General features: G+C 32.9%; 1 protein-coding gene across 2 annotated transcripts in view; it reads right to left on the reverse strand.

Moving 5' to 3' along the window:
- The window catches only part of LOC108908454, a 29899-nt gene extending 23673 nt beyond the window's left edge, over positions 1–6226 (reverse strand). The window contains exon 1 of one of the 2 annotated variants that reach the window (XM_018712493.2): positions 6072–6226. In XM_018712493.2, the coding sequence (XP_018568009.1) occupies positions 6072–6137 (66 nt within the window). In that variant the 5' untranslated portion in view covers positions 6138–6226. The other variant, XM_018712494.2, reaches the window with a different exon arrangement.
- Positions 6227–26128: the final 19902 nt, after the last annotated feature.

Genomic DNA, 26128 nt, shown 5'->3' on the forward strand with positions numbered 1-26128 from the left:
CCACTGTAAAACCTGACCTCGCACAATGCGACCGGTATGGCGGCGTGATAAAAACGGACAAAAACTTTCGCAAGGAAAGAAATATGTAAATAGAATTTTATCGCACCTATTTTATATCGGCAAATTCAACTGCTTTTGCCTTTATTAATTAATAAAATTAATTTGTGTTTTTAAATAATAAAATCATTTGACATACCCGATGTTACAACAATTGTTCAAAATTTTATCCACCAATGTGTAAACACATTTGGGTCCGTTGTACTCAGTTTCTACGAACTAACACAAATGTTGTCTTGTTTCACCATAACACAAATGCTTCACCATAAATTAAAACGATATCCATCAACTCCGAGTACACGCAAACCATTTTTGACACTAACTACCCATTTTTGACACTAACTACTAAAAACCTATTGTAAACACCACAGATAACAGGTAAATATCGCAACGACGATTGCAAAATCCGAATTCAGTATTCGGAGTCGCTGAGGCCACGTGGCGAATGACGCTAGAGACTACAGTTGTCCAGCTATGTAGTGGTTGAATGTACTATAACTTCAATATTTTTTTTCTCGGAAACTATAAGGATTTTACAAAAATTTTTTTTACGATATTGATTCCATTTCTCATGCTGCATCTATTCCCAAATTTTTTTGGATAAGTTGTGAATCACCCTGTATATTAAAATAAATATACTTCTTCACAAACTTATTAATGATCGAGTTACATCATATTCTATTTTTTGTTAATTGCGATTGCCATGCATACCAACGGACAAGAAGTGAGGTTATATTGTTTCATCTTTTTTTATTCGCGAGAAATTCATTTATACTTTTTCCAAATTTTTAGAGAGTGCAGCAGCGTCCACTACTTTGAGAAGTAATTATCTCATTACAATAAACAAAAAAATATATTTCAAAGGATCTGCCATAGCTTCTCAGAACATCAAATAACTTGTTTTGGCAATTAAGTATCCGAAATTGTTCCTAATTCCGACGCAGCTGGTTAATCTTTCTTTACTATTTTAAGATCTATATTCAATTAGTTACTATTATTCACATGCCACTTATGAAAGATCCCAGAGTCCTTACAGACCAGGGCGCATCTGTTTTGAGGTAGATGTGAGAAGGGGCAAACAATTTTTTTCTGGGTTACCTACAGTACAATTCACATAATAAAAGTGTAGATCCCTAGGTCTGTGCGAGGTCCGGAACATTTTCAAAATTGCAAAAATGTTTAAAAAACAAAAAAATACCTATTTTATATGAGTTTTTTACTAATATCTTGGAACCTATTCATTTTGGTAGAATATCGAAGAGGAAAGTTTTAGAATTGAATTTTGCATAACATACTGTTAAAACTTTAACAGTATGTTATGCAAAAGGTTAAAATGTTTAAATTTATTACCGATTTTGCAAAATAGCAATAATTGATGAAAAAAAAAGGTAAAATAATAAAGATTTTTGGATAATTTTTTTTAATTATTTTATTTGCTCCGAAGGCATTCTAATTTTGGTAAAAGAAAACTTTAGAGTATAATAAAACAACACACCAAGTTTAATTAAAATCGGTTAGACAGTTTTCGCAAAATAATTTTTTGAAAAAAATTTAAAAAAAAAATTTTCAAATAAAGCATATAGATACTTGAAATTTTTTTCACATAGAAGAGACCGCTCAACCTTTCAAATGGTTTTTGAAAAATTAAAATCGGTTGATTAGGACGGCCACAGTAAATTTTAGTTAATACTCTTTTTTTTTATTTTTAAACAATTAGATTACATTTATCAATATGCAATTTTTCAAAAAATTTTTTTTAAAAAGGAAGCGTCTTTCCAAGTACTTTAAAATTATAATTTTTGAAAAAAAAAAACTAAATTACAAATTGATAAATGTAATCTAATTGTTTAAAAATAAAAAAAATGTGTGAACTTTAAAAATTTACTGTGGCCGTCCAAATCAACCGATTTCAATTTTTCAAAAACCATTGGAAAGGTTGAGTGGTCTTTTCTATGTGAAAAAATTTTTCAAGTATCTGGATGCTTTATTTGAAGCTGTGCAACATTTTGAGAATTCGAAAAATTTTTTCAAATAATTATTTTGCGAAAACTAGAACCGATTTTAATGAAATTTGGTGTGTTATTTTATTATACTCTAAAGTTATCCAAAAAACTTGATTATTTTGCCTTTTTTCATCAATTATTGCTAATGCAACATCGGTAATAGATTTAAACATTTTTAACTTACAGTATATTGCGCAAAATTCAATTCTAAAACTTTTTTCCTCTTCGATATTCTTCCAAAATGAATAGGTTCCAAGATATAAGTAAAAAAATCGGATAAAATAGATATTTTTTTAAACATTTTTGCAATTTTGAAAATGTTCCGGTCCTCGCCCAGATCTAGGGATCTACATTTTTATTATGTGAGTTGTTCTGAAGGTATCCCAGCAAAAATTAGCTTGCCCCTCTTACATCCAAGAAGTGGGATATTTCGACAGATCCGCCCTGGTCTATTATAGGAATCATTATAAGAAAAATGTTTACCTGTTTGTAACCTTTCTGTATCAAGTCTCACCACTTTTAATATCAAATACGTTTTTAGTTAATTATTGAATTAACTTAAAGTGGAAGTAAAAATAGTACTTTAAGTCAATGTAGCCCTGTTTCTTTAATATTACTCTTCTTTGAACTCAAATGTTTCTTCTTCATTTGATGGTTTCTTTGCTAATTCAATGTATACAGTAAAGTAAAATTTCTACAAACCTTTCAACAGTTCGTCATTCGACCGTCTAATGCCTGCCACTATTTCAGCTACGTTTAAAATAGCACAAAATTTTGGAAGTTAACAAAACAAACATTTACTGCACCTTTAAATACAGTAGAGCGAAAGTTTTGGTTTTGATGCCAAATTTTAGAAGTATTTTCGCTGTACTGTTGTTCTCTCGTTAACTTCCTGTTGGTTATATGTCTAATAAAGGTTAAATATCTCAGTTAAGAATTTCTTTTTCCGGTAAAGAATGTCTCTTTTGTCAAAGCTTAAGCAGAAAATACGATAAATTTGTTTCTTCTCAGATTTGTAGTACTACTAATGTTACGTGTTTGATTCTGACAATGAACTTTAAAATAAACTTAAGCAATATAGAATCCGGATATTAAAATATAAATGACAGGTTTTCAATTTTTTTCTGAGTTGGTATAGCTAATGCCTTAAATTCGGTTGGAAATTAAAATTTAAAAAAAAACTGTCTGTCTATACAGGGTGTTAGTAAATAAGTGCGACAAATTTCAGGGGGTGATTCTACATGAGAAAATAATGGCAGTTTGCTTATAAACGTATGTTCGCAAATAATTCGTTTTCCGAGATACGGGGTGTCAAAGTTTTTCTTAAAAACTGACGATTTAATTTATTGCTCTGAAACCGGTCGAGATGTGCAAATGAAATTTGGTGGGTTTTAAGAGGTAGTTATTGCGCATTTTTTGACACGCAATTAAGAATTTTATGTTCATCATTGGCGCGCGTACGGGTAANCAGTGGCGTACCATTTTTTTCTTTAAAAAATTGAGATTATTACCCGTACGCGCGCCAATGATGAACATAAAATTCTTAATTGCGTGTCAAAAAATGCGCAATAACTACCTCTTAAAACCCACCAAATTTCATTTGCACATCTCGACCGGTTTCAGAGCAATAAATTAAATCGTCAGTTTTGAAGAAACACTTTGACACCCCGTATCTCGGAGAACGAATCATTTGCGGACATACGTTTATAAGCAAATTGCCATTATTTTCTCATGTAGAATCACGCCCTGAAATTTGTCGGACTTATTTACTAACACCCTGTAAAAATTATGTAAAGTGAATCCTCGATAACCACACATTTTATGCTTGATTTGTAAATATGTTGCAACAATTGCTAATATGAGGAAATAAGATTCCTCACGGAATAACTTCTAGTATTTTATTATTTTTAATTCTGGACTGGATTTTAATTTCATTGAGTTTACTGATATACAGGGTGTTACAAATTAGTAGCTCAAGCCATTAGCCACATGTGTATTTTTGGTTTAAAATATCAGAGCGCGAATGGAGTACCCATGTCTCCCTAATTTTTTTTTTAATAAGTACGCCTATGGTGTCAGAATACAGGATGATTCACAAATGGTAACCAAAAAGAAAACCTCGTATTCTTTGAATTTTAAGGGGAGTCTTTCCTGTTTTTTAGTTTTTATTCAGGACGCTTCGTTAAAAAGATACAGTGTTAAATTTCAAAAAATATTTTTAATTTTTTTAAATAAATTAAAAACTAGTAAGTGATATAATTTGAAATTGGGCACATGTATTTATGTAAACATTGTCCAAATTCTGAGAGGCTTTTCCTAAAATTTACATGCTCCAGTGCAGGAGATACAGGATATCGGTGGCATATTTTTCTAAATAAAATAGTCCGCCACTTCTTTACGGTAACAACCATGATGTTTTGGGATTCGTCTTTCAATTTTGTACAAATTACTACTCTCTTGTGTTTTTAACTTAAAAAATGAACTGAGAACACACTTCGATATTCGAATATAGTGCTTATTAAAATTACATAGTGGGTTGCGATAGCAACTTTGACATTATGAGCAGTTAGAAGAAAGAATAAATAATGCTTTTTATCAGAATTCAAGCAACAATTTCGAATAAATTACATTTTTGTTGCTAAAAAGATGTCGGGCCTGTGTTTGTGGAAATGGAAGTACTTTTGAGCATTTACTCAAATAAAATCATTTAAATTATTACTAATGTTATTAATTTCTTTATTCAGTTGGTTTTTTAAGTTTTACCCGAAAATCAGGCTTTTTTCAAAAAACATAAGAGTAGTAATTTGTAGAAAATTGAAAGACGAATCCGAAAATATCATGGTTGTTACCGTAAGGCAGTGGTTTACTATTTGATTTTAAAAAATATGCCACCGATACCCTGTAACTCCGCCACTGGAGCATATACATTTTAGGAAAAGACAATGTTTACATAAATACATGTACCCAATTTCAAATTATTTCACTTAAGTACTAGTTTTTAAATTATTTAAAAAAATTAAAAATATTTTTTTGAAGTTTAACACCCTGTATCTTTCTAAAGAAACGTCCTAGATAAAAACTCTATAGGAAAGACTCCCCTTAAAATTCACCAAAGAATACGAGGTTTCATTTTTGGTCACCATTTATGAATCACCCTGTATTTACACCATCCTCGGGATCCTTAACAATATCTATTGGCAACACCTTTTGATGTTTTTAAAGAGATGTGTTGCTCAAATTTTTATATTTCTAATTGGTACCATGTTTAGGAATTTAAGAACAAACAGGAAATTTTATAGACATTTACAAATAAGAATACAGTTTTCCGTATTCGTGATGCAATCGTGGGCCACATCTTATAACTAGTGTAATGTTATGTACTTTTACATAACACGACATGTTTAAAAAACAGTTATACTTAAAAAGAAAATAATTATCTTAAAAATATATTTTGGGTTTAATGAAAACAGAAAGATTATTTAATACGGAAACAAAATGATTCTGAAATGTCTGATTAAGCAAAAGTAATTTCTAATTATAAGCAATCCTTTCGACGCAAGGATTCATATATTCAATACTTTTTTTATTTTATCCGTGTTACAAAGTGTCCAATAAAACGCAACTATTTAAAAAATTCTACACGCCACACTTATACATAAATTTGGAAAAATATAGTTATTTAATTAAAAAAATACCTTACCTAAAAAATAACTGTTTTGAACCGCGTTGCACATACAACAACAATTCTAGTCACAGCAAATCTGCCTTCGATTTATGCATTGGAAAAGGTTTATTTTCAGGAGGTTATACTGCATTAATATTAATGCCATAAAAAATCTAAATTTAACACGAAATCAAAAACACTCTCGCTCTGTAACAATCAGAAAGTCAAATTCGTTTATAAAATATTAGCTCGCTTTTCGTTCAAAAATAAACACGCCGAATAAAATTAGCCGCCGAATATTCATCTCAGGATTCACACTGATTCAACACAGTACTTGGCTGACCTACCTCTTTCTGTACTCTGGCGTGCTGGTGGTGCTTGTACACCTTCAAGGTGTCCATCTGGTTCTCCATCGCGTCCTCGCGTTGTGTTGAAAGTACTAAACAAGTCGTACGGCGGTACTGGAGCACTGATACTCAACCGATTGACAGTTCTCGGCACAGGGAACTACTGACAACTACGCGCAAACTTCAACGCTGCGTGGAAATGTTGATTTGACTTAAGAGGCCGACGGCCGAAAGTTCGACCAGATTTGACAACTAAGGGCCTTTTCGACAATTAACAATATTACACAATATTTGATTCTGGACAATGTCATTACACTTTTAAACAACAAATTGTGTACGCTGCGCAAATATTGAATAAAGATTAAACCAGGAAATTTTCAATTTCATGTTGCTTTTTGAAGTGGATGGCTGTAGCTAGCGACAATACCTTGTCACTGCAACAATAAATTTTAAGGAAGAGAAGATGTATGTTCGCATTAATGTGTTGAATCAGTATATGACAATGCACTTACACGAAGCAAATAATACTTTCAACTTTAAAATGTTCATGTTCACGTAAAGTACTGCAAATAAATAACTTCAAATATCTACTAGCAGCAACTGTTTAACATTTACTAACGTACCTACTGCAAAAAGATGTGGCTAAATACAGACATGGATTCAGATTCGGGAGTTTTTTGGCTGGATCTATAATTTTTGAAGCTGCTTTGGATGATAATATGAAATCCTCGATAATAATTATGGGGGCCCGGGGGCAAAGCACCCCCCATCAAAATTTCTAGAAAAAAAATTTTTGTTCTACTATACCTCAAATTTTCCATCATTTTATTAAAATTTATTTTACGTGAAAAAGATATATTTGTTGAATATCCATAAAATAGATATTTTTTGAGATAAACCCGTTTATAGAGGAAGGTACCATTTAATTTGAGACATTTTATTTAACAGAAACACAAGTTTAATCGTAGTTGGCTTTTACATATCAGAATAAAGGACAAACAAAATTGCAATAGCAGTGTTCCAAATTATGAGAATTTGGACTTAACTAAACTAACTAACCGAAAAGTGCATGACAATCAAAATTTTATAAATAATATAATTCATAATAAATTCTCAATATTAGTTCCACCTTCTCTTATACAAATACAAGCCCGTTTAACAGAAGACTGTTGCACTCTCTATAACATTTCAGGATTTTGTCGTATTTCATTTGCACAATAAAAAATTCCTTTCTTCTAATTCTTCTGTAGTGGTTACAGGTGTGGAGAAACAAGATTTTTCAAGTGCCCCCAAAAGAAAAAGTCAAGTGGGTTCATATCTGGAGTTCGGGCAGGCCAATGAATAGGTCCACCGCGGCCTATTCAGCGATTGGGATATACCTCGTTTAAATGGTCCCTTACTGCAGCACTAAAGTGAGGCGGTGCCCCTTCGTGCATGAATATCAGTGCATTTCTGGTTTCAAGATCAACATCTTCTAACAGTTGTGGTAATTGATGCACAAGGAAATCTAGGTAACATTGACCATTCAGTCTAGGGGGTAACACAAATGGACCCAATAAGTAAGGACCAATAATTCCACTCCAAACATTAACATAAAATTGTCTTTGGTGCCTAGTTTCAATAATAGCGTGTGGGTTCTCATCAGACCAATAATGTAAATTATGGGAGTTAATAACTCCATTCCTCCCAAAACTTGCTTCGTCAGTATACAGAATTAATCTCGTAAACATAGGATTTTGCTCATGTCTCTGAAGAAACCATTGAGAAAACTGTACTCTTGCACGAAAATCATCAGGATTAAGAGCATGCACTTTTTGGATATGGTAAGGGTGAAGAAGCTGTTCTCTAAGGATTCTTGCAACAGTGGTCTTTGGAACATTGGTAAAAGAAGATAATGACCTAATGCTAACTGTTGGATGAGCAGCAACTTCGTCCAGTATATTTTCCTCTACTTCAACTGTACGTGCTGTTCGCGGGGCACCCCTGTTTGCAGTAACAGGAGCAAACTGACCTAAAGACATTAAAATTTATTTAATATCCATTTTGTTTAATAATAGTAATCGTATTTTACCAGTTTCTCTTAATCTTTGATCAATACGTTCGAAAGTTTTGCGATCCGGAATCCTTCTATTAGGATAAGAATGCTGATAAAATCTTCTTGCTGCCGAAGCATTACAAAGAGCCCGCCCGTACATTAAATGCATATCAGCATATTCTTCATTGGAATACTCCATATTTTATAACAAATTATGAGTTATGAGATGAGTCTTAGATTTAAAACTACGTATTTGACAAGTTTGACAATTTAATTGCCTTTGGCATACTCTGACATGTCAAAGCCAACCACGATTAAATCTGTGTTTCAATTAAATAAAATGTCTCAAATTAAATGGTACCTTCCTCTTTAAACGGGTTTATCTCAAAAAATATCTATTTTATGGATATTCAACAAGTATACCTTTTTTACGTAAAATACCATAAATTTTTATAAAATGATGGAAAATTTGGGGTATAGTGGAACAAAAATTTTTTTTCTAGAAATTTTGGTGGGGGGTGCTTTGCCCCCGGGCCCCCATAATTATTATCGAGGATTTCATATTATCATCCAAAGCAGCTTCAAAAATTATAGATCCAGCCAAAAAATTTTCAAAATTTATTGAAAAATACAAAAGTTGCAGCAAAAAAAACATTTTTAATTCTCAACTTCAAGAGCTAATAACTCTACAGGGTGAGCCCGGAGGAAAACAATTTATATGAACTTGTGACATTATTTTCTCATTATCTATCCATATCCGAGAGATTGCCCACCATTTCCAGGACACCCTGTATGTGTACCTATGATTCATCTAAGTACATCTCAATATCAATTTCAAAATGTAACAGCCATATTTGCGAGCTCTAAGTTTTTTCATTCAGAAGAATAAAAAAAATCGTAGCCTCTGAGTTTTTCCGCTTTTACGATATACAGGGTTGATTCACAACTTATCCAAAAAAATTCGGAATAGATGCGGCATGAAAAATATCGTAAAAAGAATTTGTAAAATCTTTATGGTTTCCGACAAAAAAATTATTGGAGTTGTAGTACTTTCCACCACTGCATCGCTGGACAACTGTAGTCTCTAGAGCCATTTGCGTTGTGCGCTTTACGCATTACGCGTGGAGAGCCACGTGGCCCCAGAGACTCCGAATACTGAAATCCGATTTTACAATTAGTATTAACATCACTGCGATAGTATTTACAATAGTTTTTTAGTAGTGAGTGTCAAAAATGGCTTACGTGTATAGCAAGTCGGAGTTGATGGATACTGTTTTAATTTATGGTGAAGCAAGACAACATTTGCGTTGTAGTTCGTAGAAACTGTGTAACACGGGTTCAAATGTGTTTACACGTCAGGGGATAAATTTTTGAACAGTTGTGGTTAACATCAGATATTATTTTATTATGTAAAACCACAAATTAATTTCATTAATTGATAATAACAAAAGCGGTGGAATTTGTTGATATAAAATAGGTGTTATGAAATTCTATTTATTTCTTTCCTTGCGAAAGTTTTTGTCCGTTTTTTACTACACTTCGCCTTGTGTAAGGTCAGGTTTTACAGTGGATCAGTTTCCAGTGCCGTGCAGAAGTGTATTTTTAAATCATTTTCGAACTGCCCTTTTTTATTTTTACAAAATTGTATTTGTACTCAAATTGATATCATGGAAATAGAAGCATTGAACCACCACTTCATCTTAGAAGTGAAATGTTCTATTAAAACAGACATCCAGGAATAATAAATTACTCAACAAAATTCATAACCTATCTATACTAGAACTTACGAACAGATATTGGCACCATAAGAAATTACCTCATTTAGTAGAGACCTGTGGATTTTTCAGTTCAAAGAAGAAATATATAAATCGACCAATATTCCCTGTTTTGGTATTAACTACCAAATGTACGAGAGCATACCGAAAATAACATTCATGGATTTACAAGATAACGAAAATATAAACAACATTACATTGCAGAGGCACCTAGTTACTAGATGGCAACATCAGTAACACATATTTACAGATGGTTCGGTAATAAACCACGAAACAGCTTGTGCAGTTTATCATGACAACGATAAAGTTTCCATGCAGTTTAGACTACCATCAAAAGCCAGCATATATACAGCGGAACTTGTAGCTATCAAAGAGGCAATCAAATATTGTGAAAAATATGAACTCAATCGCTATTCATCATCATCATCAACATCATATTCACGGACAGTAAAAGCGTCACTCTAGCGATCCAAAACGTCAACCCATCAACAAAAACCTCCCATCTAATCATTGATATCATTAAGATGTACAACGAGTTACGATCACTAAATAAAAACCTGGAAATAGTTTGGATAAAAAGTCACGCAGGAATCACGCAAAATGTATATGTAGAACACATACAATATAGCTTATCGCCACAGACTGCTTGTTAAATGATGGAAATTGGCAGCCTAAAATGGATGCAGGGTCTTCTTAGCCGGCTTCCAGCTATAAAATTTAGCGTGGTAACTCTTCTACTTGGTAATAGGCGGCAGTTCTAGCGGTGGCTTTGTTGCCAAATGATAACTGCCAAATAAATTCGATGTATTTAATTATGTAATTAAAGAGATATGGAACTTATTGGAAATCACATTTGCGATAAATGTTAAATAAAATAAATTAAGTTAGAATAAAACTATGAATTTACCTAATTAATTATTTATTTTATATCACCTTAGAATGGGAGAATTCAAAAAACTTGAAATTAATGTTTTTAGATTTGTGCGTCGACTCCCAGTTTAGTACGATAAAAACACCTATATTTAAAAAAAATTGTATTATACAGGTTGTGTATCCTTAGATGGGTACTGCTCTCTTATTGTTGATTTCTTTAATTAGGTAAAATAATTATTGACACAAGTGTTGCATATCATGGATGCCATTGGCAGTGCTCATATTTGTGACACAAGGTGTTCAAAAAAATTAACACAATGTAAAATGGCTGGGACCTTAAGGAGTAGTTGAATACGGAATTTATTTAAAAAATAAGCAACAAATCATCAATCAGTGATCCCTTACAGAGATAAGATGATGCGTTCGCTACTGCTGTTGCAAACTTTGACAAACTTTTTTATTTTTCGACATACGGACTTCGGACCTTTTCCATGCAACGCAGAACGGACAATCAGAACCAGAGATGTGGGGAGATTTTTTTAATTATTTTTTCGATTCAACGCGCCGTTTCCGAGTTATAAACACTTTCTTATCTATGATGTCACACACCGTTGGTCCCGTTTTTTTTTTTTTTCGACATGTTGTCTTCTGACGTTTTTCACTCGATCACCAATCAGAACCATGGGAGATTTTTTGATACTTTGAGTCACTTCCGAGGTACAAGCAAGTACTGTTCTTTGTTTCATTCATATATTGTGACACCCCGCTCTGCGTCACCCACAGAGTGCTCTACTCAGGACCAAGGGGAGATTTGTTTATATTTCCAGCCATTTCCGAGTTACGAGCAAAAACCGTTTTTGTTGTGACCTCATAGCTCAATAACCAAGGCTAAAAAGGCCACACGTTCCCTCCCTATATAGGTGTCCTGAAAATGCTGGGGAAGTTCCAGAAACTCCTGAAGATAGCAGTGAGAGAGAGAAACAGAGAGAGAAATGCCCTCTATGAGGACAAAGCCTCTTTATCTCTATCACACACTATTACTCTATCTCTCTCGCACACAATCAGACAAAAACGACAGAAACGAACCTTCCTTTAAAAATACATGGGATTTATATTTCAAATAAAACATAATTAAACTGTATTATTCAAATAACAATAATGTGCAAAAGTTCTTCAGGAATATCGGCAAATTTATTTTGGAGGATGAATCCTGTCAATGAACACTAAAAAATATTATTACACACCTTAGGTGGCCAGAAAACAGCCCCGATCTCAGTCCTTTACACATATTTTTATTAGCGGTCTGTGGCTATAGCTATTTTGTTGCTTTTAATCGAAGATCCCATCCCTGAATTTAAAATTCTAAGCTCGATTATCAAAAAAATCATTATGGAAAAATTAAAGAACAACTGGAATAAATACTATCTTGACTACGCTGCAGGAGAGGGTTACAATAGACTACAGCCTGGAATAAGGAGAAAAACATGGTTCGCAACGGAACTCTTTCATTCGAACAATTTGTCGTATAAGAAGTTCCCACTGTTTATGCGGGGAATACAAATATAAAATGAAACTTAAAGATAATCCTTATTGCGACTGTGGAGAAATACGCCATTATTCTATGGCTAGAAATTGGCCTCAATGATTTGGGATCGAGGGGGATTATCCCTCTTTATCCTGCCTCATCTCGTGTAGGCCTGGACAGCCTTCGTAGGTGGGCCCCATCCGTCGTCTACCCCGACCGCAAATGCGGCCGGTGTAGGCGCTTTGTGGGACCTCCTTTTGTCCTGGCTGGGCCCCGCCGGCTAGGGCCCTTTCTTCTGGCGCTCTTCTTGCTTCGCCGGCTCGTCTGTGTAAACCCCGGGGGTAGTGTCATGTTTATGTGTGGTATGGTTGGGTAGGGTNATTTATTAATAATAATAATAATAATAATAATAATAATAATAAAATAATTAAAATAGAAATTTTAAAAGGAAAACAATAATAACAATAAATATAAATAGGTACAGAGTTACAGCAGTAGATAAAATAAAATGAATAAATTAAAAAAAAAACATAAAATAAAATTATAGGGAATCATAGTAGTAATAAGTATAATCACCTTTTTCTGTTCCTGTAAGATGGATATATGTATTAATCATTGTCAGACAAGATAGAAAATATAAATTATCGAGCATGTGGTATTTTGTAAAGTTTAGCTCTTTGTGTTCCATTTCTATACTATTTTAATTAAGAATCCGTTTTTTCCTTATTACTTTACATAGGCATAATATAAAAATTCAGTTAAGTAAATGAATTAATAAGCAGAACATGACAAAGACTGGCTATTTGATGATGAACCAGTGCCATTTCAAAATACTCACACACACACACACAATTGTATAGCGAAAAATACTCCCCATTATTAGTGCCCAATGAGCTATGCCAAAACTAATCGAAAACTATTATCTGTTATGCCAAGACGTAAAACTGACGATTTTTAATGTGATACCAAAAAAATTCAGATTAAAACTCAAAACGTTAATATTTTTTGTATTAAAGCATTTAGGCCTAATTGACATTTTAATTTCTGGTATTTCTAGAGCCGAAATTTTCCACTATTAATTAATTACTATGTATAAAAAATAAATTATCTAAAATTATACGAAGAAATTGCGTTGGGCTTTGGCATTGGCAGCATTTTTTTTCAAATTCGGTTTTTCCACACTCTCTAGCTCTGAAAAGTTTTTAGTTTATTTTTGTAATGTACCTATTAGAAAGTATTAAATTACATATTGAAAATAAATTTTTTTTCAGTTGAATTCAATCGGATAGAGAGAGACTTCTCTCTATCCCCTTCCGCACTTTTCCTTATTGGTGTAAGGAAGTTCCGTCCCTGTTGCTTCAACATTTCATACGCTCGACGCTCGAACCTCGGCCTATTAACTTTAAAAAACAATGCCAGAGAATTCGCAACGAAAGTTCAAAGGCAGCACGAAACCTTGACTTGCTTCCAGATGGAGAAAAACCTGAATATTTACGACAAAATAAATAGCGTATGAAAGTATATTAATAGGTGGGCATGGATGGACATTGGCATCCGTTCTCATTGCAAAAACTTTTTCACGTTCATGCCATACTATCTCAGAACAGTGTGTAATTAACAGATGCTAATCAATGCACGATTTTCAGAATTATCATGTAACTTAGCTTAATAGTATTTTGAATATTAAATTTATTTAAATGATCAAATCATTTACTAAGCGGATATGATAAAATTACTATGTACTGTTACTGTTAAATATACTGTAATATTATATGGCTTAAAAACTACATTTTGGGTTTCGAATACAAATAGTAGCTAATAACTGTTAAGTCACATGACAGACTAAGGTTTAGATCTGAGTTTATTTTAAAATCCACATACAAACATTACAACACAGCTCTGAGGGTATGAGAGGATAAAGATGGGTATGTACACTGTACAGTCATAATTATACAGGGTGATTCAGGCATAATGTCATTAATTTTAGCCACGGAAGGTTTAATAGACAGAAAGTTGAAAAAAAAATGTATACTTAACCTTTTAGAAAATAAGCGAATTACCTCTTAACTCGTTAATTGGGTGCCCTACTTCCCATCAGGGAACGCGCCAGCGGACTACACAGCGTTCGAACGTTAAAGCGAAACAGCTGATTTCCCAAGTAGTTTTGAATTTTGCAATTGGTTTCAAAATCAAAGTGCAGCGGATCCTAACTATATTAACAAAGTGCTATGGAGGATGAGTAAGTGTTTTTTAGCCGTACTGTCATTTTAAATAGGTAGGTAGAAGGATCCACACCAAAAGCATTAATTAAGTCACGTATACGTACTACAAACTGAATAATTAATTGAACATAATACTAAAAACTCATATTCAATGATAGGTAGTGAAAATGTTAACAATATTAAAAATACTAAATTGTAATAACCTAAAACAATTTTTAACCCTATACATTTGTTTTTATTAAGAAATAAATAATACTTGATATTTAAAATGTAAAAAAAATATCTTATTCATTCATTTGTTTAGGTAAAAGGCTCTGTTTATTCGTTGTCGTTCACTATGGATTAAAAACGCATTAAAAGCTAGGGTGATGACCGAACATTACGGTAGGTCAAGATTCACTCTTTGTTTTGGTTTGTTTAGCAGCGGTCCGAAAAATATTGATTTGAAATTTTTTTCCAGCGTAAATATGCATATTTTTTTTTAATCACGTATTCGTATTCTACTCATTTCTCCGTATCTTCCCTTAAAATTAATGACATTATGACATAATCACCGTGTACATTTTTTTAATAAGTAGTACCTACAATGAATAAGTAAAATCTGATTCATGTTATGCTTAATTTGCATAATCTGTCACATTTTGCCTCCAAATTTCAGTTATTTTATATACTCGTTGATAGTTGATAAAGCTCCGGGATGACATGGACTAAAGTGGAGTTTTGCAAATTGCAAATTGTGGATGGCGCTTGAATTATACAAATTTTTCTTTCACAGGAACTTTGGAAACATTAAATTTTAAGCAAATTGTGACCCACAGATAAATTTAAAAAATACAGTACATATTTCTTTATATATCAATTTCAATGTATTCGATATATTAAAAAACATACAAGGTAAAAATATGTTTTTTTCCTTATTTTGAATGTACATATTGTCAATCGTCTTTTACCCAGAAGAAAACTTATATGTATATGTATATAAATGGTACAGTGAAGAGTGAAGAGATATTGTTTCTAATTTGATTATGTTGGACAAAATATTGGGCATATAAATAAAATATTTTTTATCAAGTCAAAGTCTAGTGAACTATGTATATTGTACGTCCAGCGTTTTTATTAAAGTGAATAATATGATTGAGCACAAAAATAAAGGTAAATTGTTAATTTGTAAATGTTATGCTGAAATCTTCCGTAAGTATTTTAAGCTAAGTTTTTTTTTAAACAATTGTCTAATCTTTAATCTAATATTATTTACAATTTGGATTGTGATGATTTTACGATTGCAGTATTTAAAGCATTTGAAATGCGAATTGATACAAGAGTTCCCTCCGTCTGTTGAACAACGCATCGTCAGACGCTTCAGGTTCAGAGAGACTAGCCTTTTCAAAACCCGTGACCCATAACAGACACAAAGAATTTTTTGAACTGCAACATGAAAAGCCAAAGCCTTTAATGATAATCATAGATATGCCACTTTACAAAACAATATTGCATACTACATTCAGCCAAGCAAAAAACTTGCCTAACCAATATGAAATGTCGTAGAACCTGACAGAAATATGAGCAAAATCACAAACATGTACAGGGTCGGAAAGTCCCCATGGTTCATCGGCCGTTACGTGAGAGCGATAAAGTTAGTCATAGAAATCCGTGCGATAGAGAAAGATGGCTATAATGAAGGCGTCTAATAGTCACCGCCCATTTCGCCTTTCCACAAATAAGGAGGGGATCTTATTTGCGGAATAGAACTGAAAGTCTTCAAATGGCTGATAACATCTTCCCCCCCCTCCCTCTTATTATTCGCAGCATCTGTCCTGTAACTCTCACTCAAGCAATGTCTGTAAGATTTTGGTAATCCTAAGAAGTTCAAATTAATCTAGAGAATTTTTTCCAAGGAATTATAAATATAAATAAATATGAGTGTCCAAAATTATTAAGTATACGAAAAAAATTCAAAGAAATACAGTGTGTCCAAGATAAGGATGGGATAGCATTAGGATCTAGGAAACGGTAAGAGATACGGGGTGGTCAAATTAGAAAAAAGTTGTGTTTTTTTACACCTAACAATATGCCGTTTAGAAAGTTTTAAAATTTCCGGGTAGTTCCGGAAATATCCGAAAAAACCCGAAATTTTGCAAAATCGTTTTATTTTTTTCTGGCTTTATTTGAAAACGAATTTCAAAATAAATTACATATTTACAGTGCCACTTTTTTCGCCTTATCCAATGGCGTTAACATTTTTGCAATCCGACGTTTTGTCTTCAATACAGCACAAAATATCCAACAATTGTTTTTACTACCATAAGCAATACTAATTAGAAATAATAAAACATTTCATAACTTGGTATTATTTTTTTATTAGTTACAACTTTTTTAAACTATTGATTTAAAAAAATTGTTGGATATTTTGTGCTGTATTGACATCTTTGCTATTATGACTTCCTCCAATAGATAATCTGAAAGCGTTCAGAGCCATACTCAGGAAAAATTTTAAAAGATAGCTAAAAATAAGCTAAAATCCTTCTTAAGCGATTACAATAGTAATATCATCTAATTCAGAAGCAAAAATGACTAGATTTTGCCATAAAAATAACAGCGACGTATTTAGAAAAAATTACCTGATGATGGCCCCTTGAAGACAGAACGTCGGATTGTAAAAATGTTGACACCATTGGATAAAACGAAAAAAATGGCAGTGTAAATATGCAATTTATTTTAAAAGTCAGATAAAATAAAACGATTTTGCAAAATTTCGGGTTTTTCCGGATATCCCCGGATCTGCCCGAAATTTTAAAACTCTCTAAACATCATATTGTTAGGTATAAAAAAACACAACTTTTTTCTAATTTGAGCCACCCCGTATCTCTTACCGTTTCCTATATCCTACTGCTATCCCATCGTTATCTTGGACACACTGTATAACTCACGCCATAGTTTTAAAAAGGTTGTATAACTAATGTATTAATTACTGTCTTACACACAACATAGTAAATAAAAATTTGAATTGCCCACGGACCAAGCTATTTTCATGCCACAAAGAAAAGTTTTTAAAAAGTTGCACAAACCTTCTTTCCCCCAAATTTTTGCCAAAAATAGATTAAAGGAAGTTAGGTGAACCTAGAAGAATTTTTTCAAAATTTTGAACACGATTTTTATGATCTACAAAAATTTCCAAGCAAAAAATCTCAAGTATGGTGTCCAAAATTGACTATATTTTCAGCATTTCAATGAATATTGATTTTTGGACATGCTGAAAACATTGGTAGTGACAATTTATCTTACAGTCCTATAGTTTAACAACAACTATAAAAAGCAGAACTTCTACTCCGTGGTATACAGGCTCTTTACAAATTTGGAGGAAAGATTTAAAGAATAAATACGTAAATCGAGGTGCGAAAAATTGACAGAAATATGTTTTGCAAACAATAATTTGTTTTGTAATACGTATTGACTTACCACATTAATATGATATACCACCGATAATTCTACCTCATTTATAAATGTTGGTGTCTATTTGAAAATCGCTGTACATAGCAGGATAAAGAGGGATAATCCCCCTCGATCCCAAATCATTGTGGCCAATTTCTAGCCATGGAATAATGGCGCGCGCTGTACATAAAGATGTGCAGCTAAATTGCAGTTTTCATCAGGATTTCCGTACCCATTAATTCATTGTTACTGTATTAATGAGCTATTTTGGTATGTTTATTCGCACATATTGATACACACACAAGAACACTATATTTTCACCAAACAAAAAGTTAAAAGTAAGTCTATAAAAATTAATTACTTTTTACTCTCCTTCACTAGAATTGTTGTATTATTTAGGTTCATTAATGGTTTGTATCTGCTCTATGTGTCGCACCTACCGAATTTTCTAGATCGTTATTTTTTAAGTGACATCTGTATTCTTTTTACTTCGTTCTAACATGCCTTCCTGTTTGCTAACCTTGTCGCGAGTACATGCATGAGATGCTATATACACCAGTTAGTTTTGAAAATCAGGGATAATTAAGAGGTTCTTACCGGTTCGAGTTTTTTCTCCTGACTTCAATCGTCTCAAAACCTTAGTGTTCAGTGAACAACACCAACGTTAGCAATGAAAGTGATACTATGTATGCCACCCTAAGAGATTTATCTAAAAGAGGTGGCTCTGACAACTATGCTTCGCTTCAAGAACGTTGATGTCAAACCAAATGTAGGATGTGGAGAAGTCAGATGTCGCCTATGAAATGAGGCCGTCAGGAAGATGCCTCTTCTGCAGGTAGACACTGACAGCATTTCTCCTCAGTTTGTATTTGATTTCTCTTTCTCATCAAAAATGAGGAAGAGACCGACACTGAGGGTGTAATTAACATCTTCACTGACGGATTAAAAAAAGAAAAGAAGGCACAGGATGCGGGATCTATTTTAGATCCCTACACATCCGATATCAGTGGACTATGGACCGCCACCGTAATACAAGCGAAATTGGCAGGTATAACCATAGCTGCCAAAGAAATTGCCCGTAGGCAGATAACGGGTAAAAGAATCGGAATCTACAAAGACAGTAGACAATCAGTACTGATCTTGCATAGTCGAGAGATGTCCAGATCGGTATGGGAATGCCATCAAGCACTGGTGGTGGCTTCAGCTACCAATAGCGTATCGGTATGCTGGGTTAAGGGACATAACCGGTGCAATGGTAATACAGGGTGTCCCGAAATTCATGCAACAAAATTTGGTCACAGATTCTTTGGACAAATTTAGGGGACCCGTATTTTTTATTTTTGCCAAGTGGCCCCCTCTTTCGGAGTTACAGCCCCCTGAAGTCTCCCCCTAAGAATAATCTTTTTTTTATATCTCAGAACCCTGTTGTACGAGAATCACTAAATTTGGTACACAGGGATTTTATGACATGTGGAATCTGATGGTACAACGTTTTTTGGCAGGGAACCCCATTAAGACAATTTTTCGTGGGCCCCCTTGTCTTTGGAGCCAAAAAAATTTGGTCGCATAATAAAATTTCTTAAAAATTATCAGTCCACTAGAAAGCCATTAAATTTAGAAACTTTTTGTATCTTTATACTTTTTTCATAAAACGCAATGTTTTCGAGAAAAATGTCAAAATGTGATCGAATGCATATCTTCATTCCCCATTTTCCTCAAAAACATTGCGTTTTACGAAACAAATTTCAAGGGACAAAAAAGTTTCTAAATTCAATGGCTAACTAATAATTAAAAAAAAAACAAATTTGCGCCCAAATTGTTCTGGTTCCAAAGACAAGGGGGCCCACGAAAAAGTGTCTTAAGCGGGTTTCTCGCAAAAAGGCGTAGCACTATGAGATTCGACATGTCATAAAACCCCTGTGTACAAAATTTAGTGATTCTCGTACAACATGGTTTTGAGATATAAAAAATACTTCTTAGGGGCAAATTTCAGGCTGTAACTCCGAAAGTGGAGGCCAGTTGGCAAAAAGAAAAAATACGGGTCCCCTAAATTTGTCTTGAGAATCTATGACCAAATTTTGTTGCATGAATTTCGGGACACCCTGTATAAGGAATCTGACAAGTTAGCTAGGAAGGCATCGGGTCGTATTATATACGGACCCGGCCCCTCCAGTGTGCTTTCGTTATCAGCACTTTTTGAAATGATTATTAATGAGAACACCCACAGAAAGTTCAGAACACGGTGGGATGAAATAAACAGCTGTCAATTTGCTAATGAGTTCTTAGGATACCCCAGCAAAGCTACAGCCAAAAAATACCTGGCAATGTCCAGAGTAAGCCTTCGTCTCATGACGGGAATTCAGACCGGACACTGCTGGCTAAGGAAACACCTCTACAATATGAGGAAGGGTGAAACACCCCTCTGTAGAGACTGTGAGCAGGAAGACGAACAGGTTTCCATGTACTCTGTGAATGCACTGATGTCTCGTCAACGAAAGAATTTGTGTTAAGAGAACGATGGCCTTCTATGGCCATCGTTCTCGTAAATTCATCGTCGTTCATCGGAGAGATCCCCCTGAGCAACGCCATCGACTTTTTCTCCTTGATAGTACACTGAGTTGGAGGATAACTCAGTAATTTGGAAGGTAAATTAATCCAGAATCCAGAGTGGTACTTGATTGGAAAAACTTTCAAATTAATGATTTTATTGCAGCATAACCCGGGATGTGTGCGAGTGTAGAACCATTGTGTGTGGGAACATGGATCACATATATCAGGGTCCTGCAACTACATAGCTGCGGAATGGCAGTTTTTAGTACCCACTTCTAGTTCTGATGATGGTCATTAAGAAAGAACTGTCAGTTTATCGAGTCCAATCATCTCTCAAAATCGTCTCTTCTACTTTTTGCTAAGTGATAATATTAATATCAGATATGATTCAATTTCAAGTCTTCCAAGTGTCAAACTAATTAGAGCGGATATATGTATATTTCTTTCTAACTAGGTTTATATGATAAAATCCAATATCCTATTTATTTTTAAAAATAGTAGAATCGTTTCGTCGTTTCCCTTTTTTGTATTTCTTTAACAATTTCCTTAAAATACTAATATATTTTCTATTTTTCTGAAATTTCGAATTAACGTATTGAATTAAGTAGCTTGTAGAAGTTTGCACATTAAACAATTTTTGTAGCAACTGTAGAAACAAATACTTAATAGATTCTATGATTCCTATAAACATAAAATGTTAGCTTACAAATCGTTAATAGAAAGGGATATTTCATTGATATTTCATTGTGATTAAATCGAATGTATTGTTGTCTTACAATTAAAGGAATAACTATTATTAATATTAAAGGATGATGTACTGTAAACTCGGCAACATAATATCAATTAGCATTGTATGTAAATCTAATGAAACTTCCTAACTCTGATTGTGAGACTTCCACTAACGTAATCATTTTCTATATTATTTTGAAACATAAACAAAGAATAATTATAGGTACTATTAATTAACTTTACCTTATAAGTATTTTATGTTTAAAAAGACATTTTATACATAATTTATGAAAACGAACTGATTTCTTATAATCAAAAATTAAATTAAACTAGATTAAGGTAGGTGTTAGAATGAGATGCTATTTATTAACTTTATTCTACACGTATTTTATGTGTATAAAGTTAATTTATATACAATTTATGGAAACGACTTCGGTGTTAGAAAGAGATTATTATAAGTTGCCGGCAACTAAGTCTTTGCATAAAGCTTTCATACAACTAAGTAAGCCGAGTAGTATTTATAATAAAGATACACAGGGTATTATATAAAAAAGATGTATTTATATCTTCGAAATGTAACAATCAGGGCCTTATAATATATTATAAGTGCAAGAATACAGGGGCAAAATGTTACCTGTCTGTCCCCGTAAGTAGGTATGGTGTAAGTGTTAATTGTATATGTTTGGAATTGGAAACCAGTTTATTAACTCTCAGCGAACATACTTAAAATTGCATTAGAATTATACAGCAGACTCTAATCGGATTCACATGATCCATAAATAATTAAACAATGATTCTGGTCGAAGTTAAACCGGTGTCTTTAACGATCTAATGACTAAACATTTCCAAGGCGAACTTACCCAATGGAATCCAATGTCAAATATACAGGATGTCTGCCAAAGATTAGGCAAAATTGCATGAATTCAAATAAAAATTGCGATATTTAGAATCTGCACTTTACTGCAAAAAATGTTGCTTCATTTTCAGGAAAAACTAATATTTTATTCAAGATTATAAATGGCGTCACAATTAGCTTTCTGGGTTTTAGTTTAGAAAAAAATGCTAAATATGTTGTTGCTATCAACTTTTTTAAAAGCGTGACAATTAAATTTGAATGGAACACTCACAATCAGTGTCTGCCTTTAATAAGAGAGATATAGCCATTACAACATAGATATATACCACATATGCCGCACTCGCCCCATCTCTGGGTTATTAAATAAGGAGTAGTTATGTCATTAACAGAAAATTCATATTGTTACTGTTATTAACCATTATTGGTAGCTCTTGTATTTGATTTTTAACTGAACAAAATATTCCAGGTATTGAATTAAATACTTTTTTTTTCAACAAATTGTTTTTGATTCCATGGCATCCTAGATGCCACCATAAACTTTGAATTTGCATTTTTGAAAGTTTATCGGCACGTGGAAAAATAACAAATAAATATTTTTTCTTCAAATTTAATTCTCAACTATTTTTGGAGGCGTAGAAATTCAGTGGTATTTTTCGACTAAATGAAAACAAAAACAAATTTATCTGAAAAAGCATCTGTATAAAAAGTTATATATCAAATAAGGGAAGGGACTGACTTTGGCTTAATTAAAATTAGAAAATTGTAGTCTCGTTAAGAAGAGAATTTTTACTTTATCTGATTTTTATTCCCAAGAAATTTGGAATAAATTCAATGCAAGGAGTTAAAAATAATTTAGTAAATCAAGTTTTGACCACATCTTTTCCAAAAAACATTGCATTGTTTTGTAATTTGGTACAAATAAGTTTTTACAATGCTGGATACATTAGAGTTGAGAGTTTTCGACTACCTTGTAGAGGGCGCTAGCTATTTAGAATATATGTAATGTGTATATAGGGTGTCCGGAAAGGTCAAGTCAAAAATGAAGGGGTGTACAGGGGAGCTCCAAATAGTTGTAGTACTTCATAAAAAATGTTTCCTTCGGGCTTCGTTGTGGAAGTATTCGCCTTCAAACAAAGAAGTTTGAAAAAAAAATTCCAATTATAACTTCTAAGTCGTTACCATGACAACAATGAAGATAATGTTCATTTCCAAGTCTAAACCGATATTCAATATGCCTGGATTATACATGAGCAGACGAAATTATCCATTTAAATTTATACATCTTTGACAGCGTTGCCATATTTGGCATTTTTCTTTCATAGTCTCACTTTGCTAAAAAAGCTATACCATTATCAGTCGATATCTTGTACCGTTTTTGAGAAAATCGAATTTTATTAACAACATACATGTATTGTATCAAAAATGCGATATTAACTTTTACAAGTATGTATAATTAGCAGTTAGATTTTTCTCATAAATAATTTTGACACCATTTGTTGAATCACTATCATGGAGGATTTTAGCTATGAAGAATTTGCAGATATTCATCTAATGTACGAACTTGCATAATGTAATGCTTGTTAAACTGTTCGGATTTACGCCAACCGCTTTCCAAGTAGAATTTGCATATTTGAAGTGACGAAAACCCCCATGCTATTATTCAGACAAAATACTAACAAAAATGTATCATTAATGTATGGATGGGAATAATTGGAAACTACCTAGTGGGACCACATATCATTGATCCTTAACCCGTTATTGGAAGACGTCCCCTTAAATATTTGAAATAACATGTGGCTTATGCCTGATGGTGCACCACACCATTTTAACAGGGCAGTAAGGGCTTATTTAAATACCACATTTCCCGATAGATGGTAGTCCTTTTCCGTGGTTGCTTCGGTCTCCCGATCTTAATTGTCTCGATTTTCTTCTTTGGGGCCATCTTAAAGGTCTTGTTTATCAAACTTCTATAAATATTAGGGAAGAATTATTAACCGATCATTAGAAATCATCACCACATATATGTATTTTGAGTACAGCAGAGGTGTTTGAGCAATTTCAAGAAATGCATTGAAGTTCAAGGTGCACCTATTGTATATCTTACTTAACAGTTCTTTTTTTTCTTTTAATTCTATGGAAACCAAGATTTTTACAAAAATGTATGTCGCTAATAAAATTCGATTTTCGGTACAAGATATCAACTGATATATTGTATACCTTTTTTTTAACAAAGTAAGAGAGGAATCGAACTATGAAAAAAAAATGTCAAAGGTAACACTGTCAAAGGTGTATAAATTTAAATGGATATCCGATTAAACTTGAAAGAGAACATTACCATGATTTACTTTAATTGCCCAAATTTCGTGGTTGTCATGGTAAGGACTTAGAACTTATACTTGGAATTTGTTTTTCAAACTTCTTTCTTTGAAGGTGAATCACTCCACAACGAAGCCCGACAGGAAATTTTTTTTATGAAGTACTACAACCGTTTTGAGCTCTCCTATACACCCCTTCATTTTTAACATGACCATTCCGGACACTCTGTATATTACCATATATACACTACTGGAAAAAATTAGAGGAATAAAAAATGTTCATGAATTTTACTGATTTTTGAAATGGTCGTATCGAGATAAACAAAAATACGTTTTAAAGCTCTAAGTTTCTAGTTTCAAGGGGTTTAGACAATTTTTTTGCGCTACGGTTACCTATCGCGCAATAAAAAAAAATTCCAAATTTTTTTTTTTTTTAGGACTGTCCATGGACTCAGGAAAATTTTTTCAAACTCAATCAATACATAGGAGAGGTCAGTTAGTCAGAGCAAGTTATCCTTTTCACATATTTTAAAATATGAAACGCTTCAAATAGAATGACATCGTGAAAGTTAACATTAGTCTTTGGCCTCCAATATTTTTTTACAACTCCCCTTGCGGTACAAATTTTCCTGTATTCTTTGTACTTCTAATTATGTAATGTAAATTAATTTTTTGCGCTTATCTATATAATAATAAATAGTTAATGAGATCCCTTTTTTGTGCATCAGTTATATAAAAAATCGTGTACCGTGACGACAGCCTGACAGCATACAATAAGACTAGGAAATACCGATATTTGTTTTAGAATAACGCTTCACGGATTTTAACAAAGGTGTAACAATGTAATTGTGAATTTACCTAACAGAAATATTTAAGTATTTAAGAGCTATGTTTCTGTATTAATATATATAGGGCAATTTTGTTTGATTTAATCCGATTAATTGATATACATTCTAAATAAATTAAATTAAAAGAATTAGCGGCATTAGTGACAGCAATTTCGCAATATATATATAAAAAACCAGTGATGTATTTGGGATTGCAGTCAATAGTGCTAAGGGCTAATGTAATAAGAACACTCTGTGTTGTTGTCAAGCTTTCGGAAATGTTTATTTCCTTTCTCAAGACATCTATAAGAAATAACAAAAATGCTTAGAATCATAAGTTATAAAAGCTTATTATATACTTATAAACGTGAGATTATCCTATAAAAACCATCAAAAACGAAGTATACAAGAACATTGTTAAAATTTTTAATTAAAAGTAATTGTAACTATATATATATATACAGGATGTTTCTGAAATAAGTGCGTTCCTTGGTCTACATTACATTTTAAATTACAAAAATCTGGTGAGGGTTTAAACAAATTTAATGTCGTCCCTGGTGCGGCAGCCAGCTGTACCTTTGATATCGAAGCTGCCGCGCGCCGCAGTGCGAAAGCGATATTTAGTGTTATATTTTGACTGGCTTTATTTAACAAATACAACTGCCTTGTTCATATATTAGCTAATTGCACTGAGCATGGGAAAGTCAAATTGATTAGTACGAGATCAATCACTTTTTTAATTCAGAAAATAGGAACATACAGTATACTCTACTGTTATAAATATTATAAGTTTCTAAAGATTTAATCTTAAATAATTTTAATGAAATGTACATACCTGTCTTAGGGTACCTACCATATTCAAAGAATTCTGTTGCCGTTCATCGTCAGCAAAAAATACTAGCACTGTAAGCAATGAACTTA

This window comes from Anoplophora glabripennis, unplaced genomic scaffold (assembly GCF_000390285.2).
Source record: "Anoplophora glabripennis isolate ALB-LARVAE unplaced genomic scaffold, Agla_2.0 scaffold343, whole genome shotgun sequence".
In the NCBI taxonomy this organism is placed as follows: Eukaryota; Metazoa; Arthropoda; class Insecta; order Coleoptera; family Cerambycidae; genus Anoplophora; species Anoplophora glabripennis.